The sequence below is a fragment of the Aureococcus anophagefferens genome (assembly GCF_000186865.1).
Source record: "Aureococcus anophagefferens unplaced genomic scaffold AURANscaffold_58, whole genome shotgun sequence".
In the NCBI taxonomy this organism is placed as follows: domain Eukaryota; class Pelagophyceae; order Pelagomonadales; family Pelagomonadaceae; genus Aureococcus; species Aureococcus anophagefferens.
The window spans coordinates 1-18,291 of record NW_008705611.1 but is presented as its reverse complement, the minus strand read 5'-3'; the positions used below and the strand labels follow the sequence as shown (position 1 = coordinate 18,291).

Genomic DNA, 18,291 nt, shown 5'->3' with positions numbered 1-18,291 from the left:
GTTGGCATAGGACCTCAGGCGGCCTCCTCCGGTCGTCAGCCCGGTATCGATGGACGCGTTAGACAAAAGGCCGTCCCAAACGCGAGAGAGTTGCGCAATTTAGAATAAAATCCGCATTTTAAGTCGACATTTTCGTATTTTGGCCCTATTTTGGCCCAGTTTGGGTGTGTAAATGCCCGAAACTGCTCCGAATAGACCCCTCGATGGTGAATCTACCGGTCTCGATCCCAAGGAACATGTTAGTTGCGACTCTCGAGGCCGGCGCTTCCACTTTAGCCGACCCGATTCGCCGAAAATATGCGTATTTTACGGCCGCTCGACGGGCCTCGAAACAAAGAATACGACTTTCCGGGCACTTCTGGTGCCAAAAACCTATGGCTAGATGGCATCACGGACAGCCCCGTCGACGGAACCAACCTCCTAGAGCCGCCGGTCGAAGCCTCTCGACTCAAAACTGCCGCCGTAGGGCCGGTTCCGTGCCTCGAGATCCGCCCCGTACTCGATTCGGGGCCCCGCCGACCCGTAGGTGGTCGAGATTCCTGTGTTATTTGGTGCGGCTAGTCGCCCACGCCCCGGGGGGGCTCCGATCCGCCGAGAGAACGAGAAGAGACGACTCAAAACGACCGACGTGGCATCGGTTCGGAGCCCGGAGATACCGCCCGTTCGCGAGTACGGGCCCCGCGCGGCCTCGGGCCGAGGTAGGCCGCCGGGTAAGTCGTCGAGTCCGAAAGTAACCCGTCAGGTAAGTCGTTTTGGCCGAATGTAAGTCGTAAGTAACATGTTAGGTAAGCTGTTACGTCGAACCCCGACGGCGTCCTACCCTCTGCTCTAGCCACGGTTGGTGTTGGAATAGTGGTAGGACGTGCCTTGGCTGCAATTGGTGTCATGCTCGTCGAGGAGAGCTCTGCTGATTTGAGACCTCGGCCGCCATGTTCGTATCGCAACGCTCTGCACGCCGACCCCCGCCCTCGCCGCGGAGCGCGCTCCGCAAAGTGAGGCAATCCAGCTCGAGAGAGCTTGCAAATGGGCCGCCGAAAGCCGGCGCTTACACAATAAATCCGACGACCATGCCCGCCCGCTAGACACACAAGATGATCATCGACGACGCGTCCGTGGACTACAGCTTCTTCAGCGCCCCCGCGCAGGACGACGCCGTGGCCGTGTCCGTCGCCGAGGCGCCGGAGGCGGACACCACGGAAACGGCGGAGGAGGCCGCCCCCGTGGACATCACCGTGGACGTCGACGCCAACAACGACGCGGACACGCCCGCGAAGCGCGCGTCGCTGCGGGAGACGCTGCTGTCGCTGGGCGCGCCGACGTGGGCCGTCGACGGCCTCCGGCGGCGGACGCCGCCGGGCCCCGACGACGCGGCCGCGGACGACGACGAGGAGAAGGACCCCGGCGACTACCTGAGCCAGCTCCTGAAGCGCGGCGACAAGAAGCCCGAGTGGGCGCTGGAGGCGGAGCGCGCCTACCAGCGGCTCAGCGAGCAGGCGGGCAAGGCGCTCACCAAAGCCGACGAGCAGACGCAAAAGGCGATGGCGCGCATCGGCAAGTACATCGACAGCGAGATGGACAAGCTCGGAAGCTTAAGACTCGCACGATCCGACGTCGACGCGCGGCGCCGGGGCCTCCGGTTCCTCGAGCCGCCGCGGGAATCGTTCATGGAGGGCGCGACGCGCGTCATGCGGTGGCTCGGCCAGGAGGCGGACCTGCTTGGCCTGGGCTTCAGCGACCACGACAGCGAGTCCGACGACGAGGCCCCGGCGCCGCCCGCCGTGCTGCCGACGGTCATCGACATCTACCAGGCCGCGTCGTTCGACGACGACGACGGGGACGACTACGCGCCGCTCGGGCAGTCGCCGTCGGAGTACGACGGCTTCTTCGCCGCGGCGACGGCGTCCCAGCCGCCGCCGACGCCCGCGCTGGAGGTCGTGGAGACGCCGAAGAAGGACGTCGACGACGACGAGTCGGGCGACGAGGCGCGGCAGGTCGCGACCGTCGAGGAGGTCGAGCTCTCGACGTCGTCGCCCGAGGCCGCGGCGCCCGACGCGGCGGGCGGGCCCGACCAGGCGACGCCGGGCAAGCTGCGAAGTTTAGCAACACCCCACCGGCGCCGGGAGAAGGGCCGGCCGCCGCGGAAGAAGCGGAGCGGCCTCGGCGACCGCGCGTTGTCGGAGACCGCGGACCGCGTCCTGCAGCGCGTGCTGGCCCACTGCGGCTGCTCCAAAACTCTAGCCCTCTGCGGCGTCGTCTGCCGCCGGTGGCGGTCCAAGCTCGAGCGGGACCGCCGCGGGCGCAAGCTCTGGAAGTGGACGCTGCGGTTCGGCGCCGTGCCCGCGTCCGGAAGCGTCGCGTGCGCGGGCCTCTGGCTGAGCCTCGCGGACAAGCGGCGGCGGCCCCTGGGGTCCGCGCTCGAGGACGCCGCCGTCGACTTTTTGGACACGTCGGGCGCCATGGGCGACCCGGAGAACGCGGCCGACGGCGGGCTGATGGCGGACCCGCGCGGCCGCGCGATCGCCGAGAGCCTGAATTTGCACAAGGCCGAGGCGGCGCGCAACGCGGCCGTCAAGCCCTTCGCGGAGCTCGTGGAGCAGGGCCGCGCGGGCAGGCACGCGGGCGCCGTCGACGTCGACGTCGCGCGGACGCCGCTGCGGCGGCTCTGGCGCGGCGCCGCGCCGCCGGACGAGTGGCCGCCGGGGTTTCGGGAGGACGCGCCGCCGCCGGCCTGGGGCGACATGACGAAGGCGCAGCTCGAGCCCTTCCGGGGCGTGCTGCGCGACGTGTGCCTGGCCATCGCGGGCGCGCGGCCCGACGTCGGCTACTGCCAGGGCATGGACTACGTCGCCGCGTACTGCCTGCGCGGCGCGGCCTTCGACCCCCGCGGGGCCCACAAGTTGTTGAACTGCTTTTTGGACGACCTGGGCCTGCGCGGCCTCTTCGAGCCGGGCCTGCCGCTGTTGAAGCGCAAGTGCCTCGAGCTCCGGCTGCTGTTGGACGCGCGGTGCCCCGAGCTCTCGCGGAAGCTCTGCGCGCAGGGCGTCGTGCTCGAGATGTTCGCCGCGTCCTGGCTCCAGACCCTCTTCGTCTACGTGGACGTGCTGGCGACGGCGTCGCTGGACCGCGCGTGGACGGTCCTCCTCTTCGAGCGGAACTGGAAGGTCGTCCATCGAGTCGCGCTCGCGATGCTCGCGACGCTCGAGCCCCACGTGCTCGCGGTCTGCGAGCGGCCGGACATGACCTTCAGCCTCCTGGCGGCGCTGACGAGCGACGAGGCCGACGAGGGCCACCGCAAGCGCACCGCGTCCGACGAGCGGCGCCGGTCGTCCAAGCCGGGCGAGGCGTCGCTCGACGAGTCGCGCGCGGGCGTCCGCGCGGCGCTCGGCGACGCGGGGCTCCCGGGCCGCGCCATGGACATCAAGGTCACCACGGCCATGCTCAACCGCATCGCCAACAACCTCTCCCTGCCGCAGCCGCTCCGCGCGCGCGACTCGCAGCGCCACGACACGTTCGGCGTCATCCAGTAGGCCCCCCGCCCCTTTTTGTGTTTATCGTCAGCTCGGTTCGTTTAGGACACTCGCGCCGGTATGGCCGCCGAGTCCACCAAATGCTGGCAGATCGCGTCGAAGTCCCAGTCGGCCTCGTGGAGGCAGTCGCCGAGCTCGAAGGGCCCCTGCTTCGTGCGCTCGAGCTCGACCATGTGGGCCACGGACTTCACGGCCTCGTGGCGCGCGAGGTCGCTGATGAGCGTGCGGATGTAGGTGCCGCCGGAGCACTCGACGTCGAGGCCGAAGTGCGGCAGACCGAGCGGCCCCGCGACGGCGCCGACGCCGCGATCGTCGAGCGCGAGCCTCGAGATGGTCACGGGCCGGCTCTCGCGCTCGACCTCGATGCCCTCGCGCGCGAGCTCGTAGAGGCGCTTGCCCTCGTGGTGGAGCGCGCTGTACATCGGCGGCGTCTGGCGGATGTCGCCCGTGAAAGCCGGCAGCGCGGCCTCCAACGCGTCCAGAGTGACGTGGTCAAAGGGCGCCTCCTCGACGACGGCGCCCTCCGCGTCCAGCGTGTCCGTCTCCTTGCCGAGCTCGGCGACGGCGCGGTAGCGCTTCGCGCCCTTGAGGTAGCCCTGCATCTCGCGGCAGCCGCGGCCGACGCCGACGACGAGGACGCCGCGCGCGAGCGGGTCGAGCGTGCCGCCGTGGCCGACTTTTACCTTGAACTTCTTCTGGCCCGGGATCTTGATGGCCCGCTCGAGCACGCCGCGCAGTTTGGCGACGACGTTCGCGCTGCTCCAGCCGGGCGGCTTGTAGACCGCACAGACGCCGTGGGGGATGCCCGCCTTCGTGCGCTCGAAGGGCGTCGGTGTTGTGGTGCTCCCGCAGCGCACGAGCGTTCTGCGGTTGAAGGCCGTACTTCGGACGAGCGCGAGCATCGTCAGGAGAGCTGCTCGCATCGGAGCTCGAGCTGCCACAGCAACCAGAACTTCAAAGCGATCGCTGAACCAGCTTGGACTGGTGTGGAGCTTTGTTCGCATCGCGTGTCGATGCGCGTGGGCATGGATCTGCTGCGGCCAAAAAGACGGCTGAGCAATCACGCAGTTCGACGCGACGGCAGCGCGGCAGCTCCTGGCCGCGCCGGCGCGACCGCAGTTCGCGCGGTCTTCTGCTTTGTCTTGGCCCTCCTCGTCGGCGCGCTCGTCGCCGTCGCCCGCCGCGCGCACCGCGCGAAACAAGTGACCGAGTGCGACGCGGGCACACACCTCATGCGGTTCATCCTGCCCGCGGCGTTCACACTCGTCGCGCCGGGAGTGCAGAAACACCTGAAGCACAACGCGGGCGGACGCGTCGACCCGACGCAGAAACGCGTGATTCGCTTCGCGCCGAACGTGACGACGCTCGTCCTCGACGTCGGCGCGAAGGCGTCGCTCGCGTTCCAGCGCTCCGCGCGCGCGTTCGAGCGCGGCATGCTCGGCGACCCGGCCGTCGCCGTCGTCGCCTTCGAGCCCCTCGTCGAGAACATCGGCTGGCTCCAGCGCAACTGGTGGCGGCTGCCCGAGGACGTGCGGCGGCGGCGCCACGTCGTGCCCGTCGCCGCCGGCGCGGCGGACGGCGTCGCGCCGTTCCATTTGAGCGGCGCGCCCGCGTGCGGGTCGACGCTCGCGACGAGCCCGAAGAACCGCGCCGCCTGCCACGAGAGCCGCGCGGCCGTCGACGTGCCCGTGGTCGCGCTGGCGACGTTCTTCGACTTCGTCGACGCGAAGCTGCTCGCGCGCGGCCACCACGTCTTGAAGGTCGACGCCGAGGGCGCGGACCTCGACGTGCTGCGGGGGGCCGGCGCGGCGAACCTCCGGCGCTATTTCCGCGTCGTCGCGATCGAGTGCATGGTCGGCGACGGCGTCGCACACCACGTCGGCGAGTGCCGCGTGCGCGACGCGCTGGCCTTCATGGCCGACGCGTTCCCGCACCACCGGTGGGTCGCGCAGGGGTCCGCCGCGGCCAACGTGTTCTGGGGCCGCACGGCCGAGGACCTCGCCTGGGCGTCGTCCGCGCTGCTCCCGCTGCTCGACGCGTAACGTTGACAGAGGACCTCGCCTGGGCGTCGTCCGCGCTGCTCCTCGACGCGTAACGTTCACGACCAGAGGACCTCGCCTGGGCGGCGTCCGCGCCGCTCCCGCTGCTCGACGCGTAAGATTACGGGGGGGACGCACGCACTAGGTCAGGTTCGCCTCGGCCTTCTTCGCGGCGTACTCGTTCGGCACCGTGCCGAGCGGCGTCGAGTCGCAGTAGTCCTGGAGCCGCTTCATCATGGCCGTGTCGAGGCGCGGCGGCACGGGGTCCTTGCCCGTGATGAAGTTGAAGATGTCGATGGTCTCGCAGTTGAGGATGTCCTCGTACTCGTCGCACTCCGCCGACGTCAGCCCGTCGACGTTCTCGACGGCCCAGGTCCCGAGGAGCAGGTCCACCTCGAGCCAGCCGCGCTGCTTCGACCGGTAGATGAGCCGCTTCTTCCGCACGGCCTCGTCCGATGGCACGACGCGGTGCTGCGCCGCGAGCTCCCGCCAGCGGCCGCTCGCCTTCTCCTCGAGCTCGTCGCTGAGCCCGACGGCCTCGCCGCCGGCGAGGCGCTCGGGGCTGCTCGCGGGCGGCGGATTCGTCGTTTTTATGGAGAGCGCGCGCAGGCGCACGCTGCGCCGCGCGACGAGAGCGGCGCGGGACAGCAGCATGGCGAAGCTGTTGTCGAGGTGGCCTCGAGATCAGCCCGGAGAGCGGTGCAAAGTGGGGGAAACTTTGGCCTCGGCGACGCTTCCGCGCGCGCGCGTTAAGCGCGCGTCCGCGTCCGCGCTCGACGGGGTCGCGTTCGACGCGAGCCTCTGCGACGTGTCGTCGCGCATCGCGGCTCGGCGCGGTACGGCGACGGCTCGGCGACGCGGGGAGAGATCGGGTGAGCTTGGCGCCCTTGGGCCACTCCGCGATGACCACCAGCGCCTGGCCCTCGACGTCGACGTCCGTGAGGCCGCGGATGATCAACGGCTCGTACTCCGCGTGGCCGTGCTCGTAGCCAATATACTCGCTCCCGACGAACAAGTAGTGGCTGTTGGTGGCCCAGGCGCCGCCGGCGCGTCGTTGGACCTGGAACTCGCCCACTGCAAGACGGAGGAAGAGTGCGAAGACTTGATGTGCCGGCTGGCTCCGCTGATTTCCATGCATTGAAAGCCTACTCCATCGATATCGCCGAAGTCCTAGACGGTGGCCTCTCGGAGTTTACCAAATCAGCAAAGGAAACTTTGCGAAAGGTCAAATTATAAACGAATTTTGGCCGCGATTTCACCGCGCGATCGACGCGCTCACGGTCGACGCGCGCGCGGTCGATGCACAGCCTCTATGGACGACTAATGAATCTCGCTGCGCCGGGCCGAAATGTATTATTAATTAATTATTAATTATTCCTATGGGCCGGCCTAGATGTACGTTGATCGCTCCTGCGCACGATGTTGACGCGATGCCAATGTCCGGAAGGAGCTCCTCGAGTTCAAAATCTGAGAGCACATTTGGCCGCTCTCGTCGCGCCTGCCGTGCTTGGCGCTTGAGGGCGCGCCTTGCAAGGCCTGATGGCGCAGATGGAGGAGGAGGGCTGGAATGACTACGAGGACTACAGCGGTGCACCGCCGGCGCCGGACGCGCGCGCGCGCACTCGATCAAACCCACCCTCGCGTTTTAGGTCCGACGCCGCGGCTCGGCTGGCTGTTGAACATGGTGCCGACGACGTTCCAGCGCGGCGACAGCGAGCTCGCCGGGCTCGAGCTCTTCCTGCTGAGCAAGGACGCGAAGTCGAACTTCCGGGTCACGATCGCGCACGCGCCGTACTTCTACGTCGCCGTCGCGCTCAAGTTCGCGTCCTTCGGCGAGCAGGTGCGGTCGTCGCTGGCGCGGCGCTTCGAGGTCGAGGGCTGCGTCGTCGAGGCCGTGACGCTGGAGGACCTCGACGCGCCGAACCACGTCGCGGGCGCGAAGCGGACCTATTTAAAGCTGAGCTTCGACAACGTCCGCGAGCTCATGAACGTGAAGCGCGAGCTCGCGCCCGTCGTCTGGGCGAACCGGGACCGCTTCGAGGCCGAGGCGCGGTCGAGCGGCGGCGGCGCCGCGGGCGAGGCGCGGTCCGCGCCCGAGGACGTGCTCGACATGCTCGACGAGATCCGCGAGTACGACGTGCCCTACTACATGCGCGCGGCCATCGATTTGAATATTCGCGTCGGCGCCTGGCACACCGTGAGCCCCGACGCGGCCAAGGGCGGCGGCGACGAGGACGCCGCGGACGGCGCGGACGTCGCGGGCGCGTTCCAGGCCGTCTGGCAGCAGGACGTCATCGAGAAGCCCGCGCCCCGGGTTTTGGCCTTCGACATCGAGTGCACGAAGGCGCCCCTCAAGTTCCCCAACGCCGACGTCGACGAGGTCTTCATGATCTCCTACATGGTCGACGGCGTCGGCTACCTCATCATCTCGCGCGAGGTCGTCTCCGAGGACATCGACGACTTCGAGTACACGCCCAAGCCCGCGTTCCCGGGCCCCTTCTCCGTCTTCAACGAGCCCGACGAGCTCGCGTTACTGAAGAAGTTCATCAACCACTGCAAGGAGATCAAGCCCCACGTCTTCGTGACCTACAACGGCGACTTCTTCGACTGGCCGTTCCTCGCGAACCGCTGCGAGAAGCACGGCATCTCGTTGCAGAACGAGCTGGGCATCGAGAACAAGAACCACCCCGAGCAGGGCGAGTGGCGCGGCCGCGCGGGCTGCGTCCACCTCGACTGCTTCGCCTGGGTCAAGCGCGACTCCTACCTGCCGCAGGGCAGCCAGGGCCTCAAGGCCGTGACCAAGTACAAGCTCGGCTACGACCCCGTCGAGGTCGACCCGGAGGACATGGTCAAGTTCGCCCACACGCAGCCCAACGTGATGGCGGCCTACTCCGTCTCCGACGCCGTGGCGACCTACTACTTGTACGAGGTCTACGTGAATCTGTTCATCTTCTCGCTCTGCACGGTGATCCCCAACGGCGCCGAGGACGTGCTCCGCAAGGGCTCGGGCACGCTCTGCGAGGCGCTCTTGATGGTCGAGGCCTACCGCGCGTCCGTCGTCTGCCCGAACAAGCAGAACGAGCCCCACCTGCTGCGCAAGGAGGGCCGCGTCGTCGAGTCGGAGACGTACGTCGGCGGCCACGTCGAGTCGCTCGAGTCGGGCGTCTTCCGGTCCGACATCGCGACGCACTTCTCCGTGGACCCCGCGGCCCTCGAGACCCTGATCGCCAACGTCGACCGCGACTTGGAATTCCACGCGAAGACGGAGGGCGACGGCGCGACGAAGGACCAGGTCGCGAACTTCGACGACGTCCGGGCCCAGATCGTCGCGTCCCTGCAGGCCTTGCGCGACGCGCCGGAGACGACGGAGTGCCCGAAGATCTACCATTTGGACGTCTCCGCCATGTACCCGAACATCATCCTCACGAACCGGCTGCAACCGACGGCGATCGTCGACCGCGCCGCGTGCGCGGGCTGCGACTACAACCAGGACCGCAACGGCTGCAAGCGGCCCATGGACTGGATCTGGCGCGGCGAGCTCAACCCGGCCGCGCCGTCCGAGGTCGCCCAGCTCAACCGCCAGCTCCAGTACGAGGTCGTCGACGGCACGCAGCACACCTTACTCTCGAAGAAGGACCAGGCCCAGCGCCTCAAGGCGCGCCTCAAGGACTACTCCCAAAAGGTCTACAAGAAGACGCGCGAGGTCAAGGAGGAGCCGCGCACGGACGTCGTCTGCATGCGCGAGAACTCGTTTTACGTGGACACGGTCCGCGCGTTCCGCGACCGCCGCTACGAGTACAAGGGCCTCACCAAGGCCTGGAAGAAGAAGCGCGTGAAAGCGGAGGCGGCCAAGGACTCCAAGGCCCGCAAGACCGCGGAGGACAAGGAGCTCCTCTTCGACTCGCTCCAGCTCGCGCACAAGTGCATCCTCAACAGCTTCTACGGCTACGTCATGCGCAAGGGCGCGCGGTGGCGGTCCATGCCCATGGCCGGCATCGTCACGCTCACGGGCGCGAACCTCATCACCCAGGCGCGCGAGCTCGTCGAGAAGGTCGGGAGGCCCCTCGAGCTCGACACGGACGGCATCTGGTGCATGCTGCCGTCGTCGTTCCCCGAGGACTACACGCTCGAGATCGTCGGCGCCGACGGGTCCACGTCGAAGCTGCCCTTCTCCTACCCCTGCGGCATGCTCAACGCCGACGTCCACGCCAACTACACGAACCACCAGATGCAGACGCTCAACGGCGCCGGCGGCTTCGACACGACCAGCGAGTGCTCCATCTTCTTCGAGGTCGACGGGCCCTACAAGTGCATGGTCATCCCGTCGTCGACGGAGGAGGGCAAGCTCCTCAAGAAGCGCTACGCCGTCTTCAACCCCGACGGCACGCTCGCGGAGCTCAAGGGCTTCGAGCTCAAGCGCCGCGGCGAGCTCGAGCTCATCAAGGCGTTCCAGGGCGAGCTCTTCGACACGTTCCTCGCGGGCGACACGCTCGAGTCGTGCTACGCGGCCGTCGCCGACGTCGCCAACGCCTGGTTGGATGTTATGGACGCCAAGGGCGGCGACATGGACGACGAGGAGCTGCTGGATTTGATCTCGGAGAACCGGTCGCTGTCGCGCGAGGTCAAGGAGTACGAGGGCCGGAAGATGACGTCGCTGACGACGGCGCAGCGCATCGCCGACTTCCTCGGCGACGACATGATCCAGGGCAGCGGGCTCCAGTGCAAGCTCGTCATCTCCGAGCGGCCGCGCGGCACGCCCGTCACCGAGCGCGCGGTGCCGACGATCATCTTCTCCGCGGAGCCCGCGGTGCGCAAGCACTACCTGCGCAAGTGGCTCAAGGACCCGGCGGCCCAGAACCTGGGCATCAAGGACGTCATCGACTGGAAGTACTACCGCGAGCGCCTGGACGCCGTGATCCGGAAGATCATCACGATCCCCGCGGCGCTCCAGGGCGTCGAGAACCCCGTGCCCCGCGTGCCCCACCCGGAGTGGCTCCGCAAGAAGGTCGCGGAGCGCGACGACGGCCGCAAGCAGACGAAGATCGACGATCTGTTCGCCAAGGCCGCGGCGAAGGAGAACGACGGCACGAAGCGCCGGAAGAAGCTCCTAGACCTCGAGGACATCGCCGGCGGCGCGCCGGCGGGCGGCGCCGGGGTCGCGCGCAGGATCGGCACGCCCGGCGCCGGCACGCAGCGCAAGCGGCCCCTCGGCGCGAACGCGCCCGACGCGCCGGCGCCCGAGGCCGAGCTCTGCGCGGGCAAGGACGCGCCGCAGCTCGGCCTCGCGGCCAAGAAGGTGCCCGAGGCCGACTTCCGCGCCTGGCTCGCGGACCGCAAGCAGCGCTGGCGCCGCCGCCGCGCCAAGGCGACGGCGTCGACGGCGACGAAGGCCTTCCGGTCGCGGCCCGGCGCGCTCGCGGCGCCGAAGAAGGGCCCGGGCAAGCGCCTCAACGTCAGCGACCTCGTCAAGCAGTCGACGCGGTCCCTCACGCGCGGCACCTGGCGCGTCCTCGAGCTGCGCGACACGGAGACGCCGGGCCTGTTGAACGCGTTCGTCGTCACGGACGTGGGGCACCTCCAGCGCGTCGCCGTCTCCGTCGCGAAGACGCTCTACGTGTCGTCGTCCAACGAGGCGTGCCTCAAGATCGCCCGCGACACCTTCGGCGGCCGCAAGGCGCCCAACCTCACGGTCCCCGGCGACGAGCTCCGGCGCGGCGCGCAGCTGTTGGAGCTCCGCGCGGCCGCGCGCGACGTCGACGCGCACGACGGCGCGCTCGCGCGCTTCCTCCACCACCCGGGCCTCGACGGCGTCTACGAGCGCCTGGCGCCGGACTGGTACCGGAGTTTGCTCTCCGTGGGGGGCACGTGCCGCCTCGCGCCGTCCGCGGCCAAGGCGACGGAGGCGCGCCTCGCGAAGGGCGCTCAGTCCGTCGCCGCGGAGGACCTCGAGCTCGCCGACCTTCCGGCGTCCGAGGGCTACGGCTTGCTCGACGACGGCCCGGGCGTGCCCGTCAAGGTCTGCTACCTCTACCACAGCGTCTGCGCGCGGACGGGCCGGTGCCTCGTCGGCCTCGCGATGCTCGAGCGGTCCAAGGACGACGGGTCCCTCAAGCCCGCGCTCGCGTCGCTGGTCTTGGGCGACCCCAAGGCGAAGAAGGGCGACCGGCCGCCGGCGCTGAAGCGCACCTGGGACGTCATCTCGGGCCGCGACGACGCGGACGACGGCGAGACGCAACGGGAGTTCGGCCCGCTGACCGTCGACCGCGCGGAGGTCGCCAAGCACGAGAGCTCGGCGCTCGCCGCGGCGTCGACGGCCCTGGCGTCCTACGCGGCGGACCGCCGGGGCCCGACCGTCGTCATCGTCGAGTCGTCGAGCTCCGCGGCGAGCTTGCGGCGGTCGCTGCCGTCGCTCGGCGACTTCGCGAACGTCGAGGTGCCCTTCCGCGAGGCGGACTGCGACTACCCGCTCCTCGGCTGGCAGTCCCACGCCTGCAAGGCTTTGCTCGAGGGCATCGCGCGCGTGCCCGGCTGGCTCGCGGAGCGGCGGACGCTGGGAGCCTTCGGCAACGTGCCGCTCGGCAACCTCGGCGCGGCGCCGCTCGTCACCGTCGCCGACGCCGTCTTCGGCCGCGAGCTCCGGAAGCACCGCCACGTGCTCTGGGCCTCCGAGGCGGACGCGCCGGATCTCGGCGGGCCCCGCTACGGCAACTCGTCCATCGGCGACGACGACGACGAGCTGCCCATCGTCTTCCGCGACTTCCACCGGGTCGGCTCCGTGATTTCTTCGCGGTCCAAGGCCCAGAAGGCCGACGCGCCGTCGACGTCGAAGCGCGGCGTCGTCGAGCACCCGGGCGCGTACCGCACCGTGTCCGTGAAGTTGGACGTCTTCGGGTCCTGCGTCAACGCGGTCATGGTCAGCGACGCGCTCGACGACGCGGGCGACCTCGACGACGGCGGCGGCTGGCACGCGACGCACGGCGAGTGCGCCCACGCCTTTCGCGTGCTGCGGGCGGCGCTGGCGGCGTGGATCGACGACGTCGCCGCGAAGCGCGACCCCGTCGCGGACGCGCTCCTCGTCCACGTGGACCGCTGGCTCCACGACAAGCGCAGCGTGCTCCACTACCCGGCGCTGCGGCGCCTCGTGGGCTCGGCGACGCGCCGCGTCCACGCGCTGCTCGTCGCGGAGCTCCGGCGGTTGGGCGTCAAGGTCGTCCACGCGTCCGAGGGCTCCATCGTCGTCAACACGCGCGAGACGGACGCGGCGCACGCGGCGTCGCACATGGACTTCGTGATTTCCACCGTCGCGGCGCGGCCCGTCTTCCGCTTCCTCCATCTGCGGCCCGTCGCGTACTTCAAGTCGCTGCTCTGGCTCGACGGCCACAACTTCGGCGCCATCGAGATCCTCGGCGACGACGAGGAGGAATTGTTGACGCAGGAGAAGGCGACGGACGAGGACGAGTCGCAGGAGGCCGTGGGGGCGGCGGAGGCGCCCGAGGAGCCCGACTCGCAGGAGGCGCTGGACTCGCCGGAGGCGGCGGGGTCGGCGGACTCGCAGGTCCAGAAGCTGCTCAAGGCGCCCGCGGCCGTGCAGGACCGCTTCGTGTCCGAGTGGGCCCTGAGCGACGGCCTGCCCGACGCGGCGCGCGACTGGTTCGCCGTGCTCGTCGGCGCCTTCCTCCACAAGCCGCTCGTCGCGGCGACGGGCGACGAGGAGCGCGACGCCGAGTACGCGCGCGACTTCGTGCAGTCGTTCACGACGTCCAAGTTGTTGAGCGTCGTCGCCGAGCTCCACAAGGACTTCCTCCACACGTCCGTGCCCCTCGACTTCGTCGTGCTCTGCTGCCGCGCGCTCGCGCTCGACGACCGCTGCGACGACGCCGTGCAGCGCGCGCGGCGGCTGCTCCTCGCGCACCTGGGCGTCCGCGAGTTCGCGCCCGCGGCGGCCATCAAGCCGCGGCCCATCGCCGTCAACGTGGCCAACGTCATCTGCCCGCACTGCGACGCGACGCTCGACGTCGACCTGCACGCGTGCAAGGGCCGCGACCTGCGGAACGGCGACGCGCGCGAGCTCGACGACAAGGGCGACCCGCTGCCGCGGCGCGTGCCCTGCGCCAAGTGCGGCGGCGCCCTGTCCACGGCGCAGCTCGAGCTCAAGCTCATCGAGCTCGTCAACGCCGTCTCCGTGCGCTACGCCGTCCAGGACATGCGCTGCTGCAAGTGCAAGCGCGTCGCGCGGACGACGATGCGCAAGACCTGCGAGTGCGCGGGCGAGTACGTCACGGACATCGACACGGACAAGCTCAACGACTACTTCCGCGTCGTCAACGCCTGCGCGGGCCACTACGACATGCTCATGCTCGCGGAGATCACGGCCTTCTTCCTCCCCGAGGGCGGGCCCGCGAACTACCTCTGAGCGCCGAAACTAAGAACGGCGCTCCCCCCCGGGAAGCAGGTCGCTCGGAACACAGGGGATGAACTTACTCGGCGGACCGCACGAGCGTGTGGTCCGTCTTCGAGCCCGTCGTCGAGAGCGCGCTCTTGTGCTTTGCGTTGTACGCGTCGAGCTCGGCCTTGGCGGCCTGCTTGTCGGCCGCGCTCTCGGCGGCCTTCTTCTCGCGGGCGGCCTGCATCTCGGGGGAGAGGCCCATGTCGGATTTGGCCCCCGTCATGGACAGGCGCGTCGAGTGCTGCGCGTTGGCGGAAGCGAGCGACGACTGCTTCTCGGCCGCGAGGCGCTTCTTCTCGGCCGCGGCGGCCTCCCGCGCGGCGAGCGTCTCGGCCGAGAGGCCCATCTCACTCTTGGCGCCCGTGCTGGCCAGGTTGTCCTTGTGCTTCGCGTTCAACGCGTCGAGCTCCGCCTTGGCGGCCCGCTTGTCGGCCGCGCTCTCGGCGGCCTTCTTGTCGCGGGCGGCGAGCATCTCCTCCGACAAACCCATGTCGCTCTTGGCTCCCGTCGCCGCGAGGTTGCCCTTGTGCGTCGCGTTCAACGCGTCGAGCTCGGCCTGCTTGCGCTTCTTCTCGGCCTCCTTCTCCGCGGCGACCTTCTCCCGAGCCGCGAGCATCTCCTCCGACAAACCCATGTCGCTCTTGGCCCCCGTCGCAGCGAGGTTGTCCTTGTGTGTCGCGTTCAACGCGTCGAGCTCGGCCTGCTTGCGCTTCTTCTCGGCCTCTTTCTCCGCGGCGACCTTCTCCCGAGCCGCGAGCATCTCCTCCGACAAACCCATGTCGCTCTTGGCTCCCGTCGCGGCGAGGTTGTCCTTGTGCGTCGCGTTCAACGCATCCAACTCGGCCTGCTTGCGCTTCTTCTCCGCCTCCTTCTCGGCGGCGACCTTCTCCCGGGCCGCGAGCGTCTCCTCGCTCAAACCCATGTCGGACTTCGCGCTCACGGACGCGCGCGCCTTCTTCTGCTCCGCGTTCTGCCGCTTGATCTCCGCCTCCCGCGCGGCCTTCTCGGCGCGACGCTCGGCGACGGTCTTCCGCCCTTGCTGCCGCCGAACCTGGGATTGGAGCATCGTCGCAGCGCCATTGTCGTTCACCTCCTTCTTCTTCTTTTGCGCCGAATTCATCTTGGGCTTCGTCGGGACGGCGGCTCTCGGAGACCCTTCGACCTTGGACGGCTTGGCGCCGCCGGGCGGCTGGGGACCCGCCATGGCTGGTGCGATCCCGACGACGCTCTGCGACGTTCCGGCCGCCCCGACGTTTCAGCCCATGCAACGTCGGCTCCGAAGATTTCGCGAATTTGAGTGCAGCCCGCCCTCTCCGACACCTGGTGGCGGCGCGAGACCGCGACGATGACGATCAAGCTGTCCATCGACGACCTCGAGCCGGACCGGCCCCCGGGTACCATCGGCGCGCCGCCGGGCCTCTTCGGCGGCAATCGCTCCGCCGCGCCGCCCGCCGGCGGCTTCCAGGAGGAGCTCCGGCGGGGCACGGCCATGGGGCTGCCCCCGGGCTTCGCGCCGCCGCTCGACGACGCGGCGCTGGGGCGGCCCTTCGTCGTCACGGGCAAGAGCGGCGTCGTCGTGCGCGGCGACGCGTCGCTCGACTCGAGCGCCGTCGGGGAGGTCAAGTTCGGCGCGTCGGTGTTGGTGGTCGAGACGCGCGAGGTCCTGCGCAGCGGCCGCGTCGTCGAGCGCGCGCGGCTGAGCGCGCCCGTGGCCGGCTGGTGCAGCCTGCGCCTCCTCGCGCTCAGCGAGGGCGCCGAGGACGAGGACGTCGCGCGCGCGCTCGCGCTGAGCCTCGGCGAGTCCGGCGAGGCGCCGCGCGAGCACCCGGCGGAGCGCGTCGCGCCGGGCCGGCCGCGGCCGCTGTCGGGCTCCTCGAGCGACGCGCCGCCGCCGGGCCTCTTCAGCCAGCGCGCGCCGACGCGGCCGGGCGCGCCCGCGGCGGCCGCGGCCGCGCGCGACGCGGAGCCGGAGAACGCGAAGCGGCTCTTCGTCGGCGCGCGCGTCGTCGTCGCGGGCGCGAGCCGCGGCGGCCTCGAGTGCGCCGAGGGCGTCGTGGTGCTGTGGAACGCCGGCGAGCGGCGCTGGGGCGTCGCGCTCGACGACGGGTCGCCCGTGGCGTCCTTCGACGACGGCGACCTGGACCACGCGGAGCGCGGCGGGCGGCGCGCGTCGTGGATCGACGCCGCGCTCGACGCCGTCGGGCCGGAGACGGAGATCTGCCTCCTGGGCGAGTCGACGCACGGCACCGCGGACTACGGGGCAGCACAAGAGAGCGACATGCCCAACTTCAAAGGCTCCTTTCTCGGCCGTTTTCCACTCGTTTCGGCTGATTTTTGGACGAGCGATCATCTCTCGGGACGGTCTCGACGCGTAGATGCTTGTTCCGGAACGCGCGCGCGCGGAACACTCACGTTGAAGCGACGTTGAATCACCCTTGTGCTGCCCAGGCGGACTACTACGCGATCCGCATCGCGTTGGCCAAGAGCCTCGTGGAGCTCTACGGCTACACGGTCGTCGCCGTCGAGGGCGACTTCAGTTCGTGCCGGCGCGTCGACGACTACGTGCGCGGCAAGGGCGGCGACGCCTCCGCGGAGCTCGCGCTCCGCGGCTTCGTCGCGGGCGACGGCTCCGAGGGCACGACGCCGTGGCTCTGGCGGAACAAGGAGGTGCTGGCCTTCGTGGAGTGGATGCGGGCCCACAACGAGGCGGCGGCGAGTACGGGCGCGCCGCTCTGCGGCTTCGTCGGGCTCGACCTCTTCTGCCTCGACCGGTCCGCGCGGGCGGTCGTCGACTACCTCGACTCCGTGGACCCGCACGTCGCGGACACGGCGAAGCACGCGTTGGCGCCGTTCCTCTTCTCGTCGCCCGACGAGTACAGCGTCGCCTGCGCGTCGGAGGCGCGGTCGGACGCGCGCGGCGCCGCGGACCACGCGGACGCGCTCCGCGCGGCGTGCGAGGCGCTGCTGAGCCAGCTCCAGGCGAACCGCTACGACTACTGGGACGCGGGCGTCGACGCCGCGGACCACTTCGCCGCGGAGCAGCACGCCGAGGTCGTCGTGTCGGCCCAGCAGTTCTACTCCAAGAGGCTCACGGAGCCGGACGTGACGTGGTCCGTGCGCGACCAGCACATGGCGAACGCGCTGCTGCGGCTGCGGAACCAGCTCGAGATGATCCACGGCGCGCCGCCGCGCATCGTCGTCTTCGCGCACAACTCGCACGTCGGCGACGGGCGGCAGACGGCGACGGGGTCGCAGTGGAACGTCGGCTACCTCGCGCGGGAGACGTTCGGCGCGGCCGTGCGCATCCTGGGGTTCTCGACGTTCCAGGGCGCGGTGACGGCGATGCCCGACGGGTCGCGCACACCGAAGCGCATGACCCTCGCGCCCGCGCTGCCCGGGTCCTGCGAGCGCGTGCTCCGCGACAATTTTCGGTATTACCCGGGCCCCAAGTGCGTCGACCTCCGGCGGCCGCTGCCGGACGACGCGCGGGTCGTCGGCCTGCTGCGGGAGACGCGGCCCCAGCGCTTCGTCGGCGTCCACTACCTCCGCGACGACGAGCGCACGCGCCACTACATCGACTCGAACATGGCCGAGCAGTACGACGCGGTCGTCTACGTGGACACGACGGCCGCGCTCGAGCCCATCGACGACGTCGCGGACTGGGCTAACGGCTACTAGTAGCGGGGCCCGGGGAGCGTCGCTTGGCGCGCCGGCGAGCTCGCCTCGCGCGTCGGCGAGCTCGCGGGCGACCTCCCGAGCTTCCGCGCGCGGAGCGCCCGGAGCTTCGACGGCGTCGGCCCGCGCGCGTCTATCTGGGGCAGGCCCCCGCCGTCGTCGTCGAAGGACGGGCGCGAGCGCCGCGGCGCCGGCGACTTCGTCGGCGACCGCGCGAGCGCGGCGCTCGCCTTCTGGAGCGCGGCGACGAGCGCGGCCTTCTCCGCGGCCCAGACGGCGCGCGCCGCCGCGAGCTCCTCGCGCGCGGCGTCGCGGTCTCGGACCAGCGCGCCGCAGGCCGCGCAGGGCCGCGGCGACGCCGGCCACGGCGGCGCGTCGGGCGTGCCCCGCGGCGTGCTCCGCGTCGACTTGCCCCGCGCGAGCTTCTGGATGTCGGCCGCCGCGACGTCCTCGACGGACACCTTCCGCATGAGCGTGGGGGCCCGGACGCCCCGGCGCTTCGGCGGCCGCGCGGGCGGCAGCTCCGCCGGCGGCCGCGGCGCGATGGCCGCGCCGCCGGCGGCCGACGCGGCGGAGCGGTCGCGCGAGGCCCGCTCCGCGTCCG

General features: G+C 70.2%; 4 protein-coding genes across 4 annotated transcripts; 2 read left to right on the top strand and 2 right to left on the bottom strand.

Annotated features, from left to right (window-relative positions):
- Window positions 1-3,604: 3,604 nt before the first annotated feature.
- On the bottom strand, window positions 3,605-4,321 carry AURANDRAFT_5154 (hypothetical protein; the record flags this gene model as incomplete). Its single annotated transcript, XM_009043551.1, has 1 exon — window positions 3,605-4,321. A coding segment is annotated over one exon (717 nt), but the record flags the coding sequence as incomplete, so codon positions are not given.
- Window positions 4,322-5,758: 1,437 nt separating this feature from the next.
- On the bottom strand, window positions 5,759-6,004 carry AURANDRAFT_16750 (hypothetical protein; the record flags this gene model as incomplete). Its single annotated transcript, XM_009043550.1, has 1 exon — window positions 5,759-6,004. A coding segment is annotated over one exon (246 nt), but the record flags the coding sequence as incomplete, so codon positions are not given.
- Window positions 6,005-7,133: 1,129 nt separating this feature from the next.
- On the top strand, window positions 7,134-13,979 carry AURANDRAFT_33973 (hypothetical protein; the record flags this gene model as incomplete). The annotated part of the gene is made up of 2 exons (XM_009043583.1): window positions 7,134-12,311; window positions 12,396-13,979. The coding sequence occupies 2 exons, from the start codon at window positions 7,134-7,136 to the stop codon at window positions 13,977-13,979; spliced, it is 6,762 nt and encodes a 2,253-aa protein (XP_009041831.1).
- A 2,484-nt stretch (window positions 13,980-16,463) lies between these two features.
- On the top strand, window positions 16,464-17,690 carry AURANDRAFT_33989 (hypothetical protein; the record flags this gene model as incomplete). The annotated part of the gene is made up of 2 exons (XM_009043584.1): window positions 16,464-16,852; window positions 16,892-17,690. Coding segments are annotated over 2 exons (1,188 nt in total), but the record flags the coding sequence as incomplete, so codon positions are not given.
- Window positions 17,691-18,291: the final 601 nt, after the last annotated feature.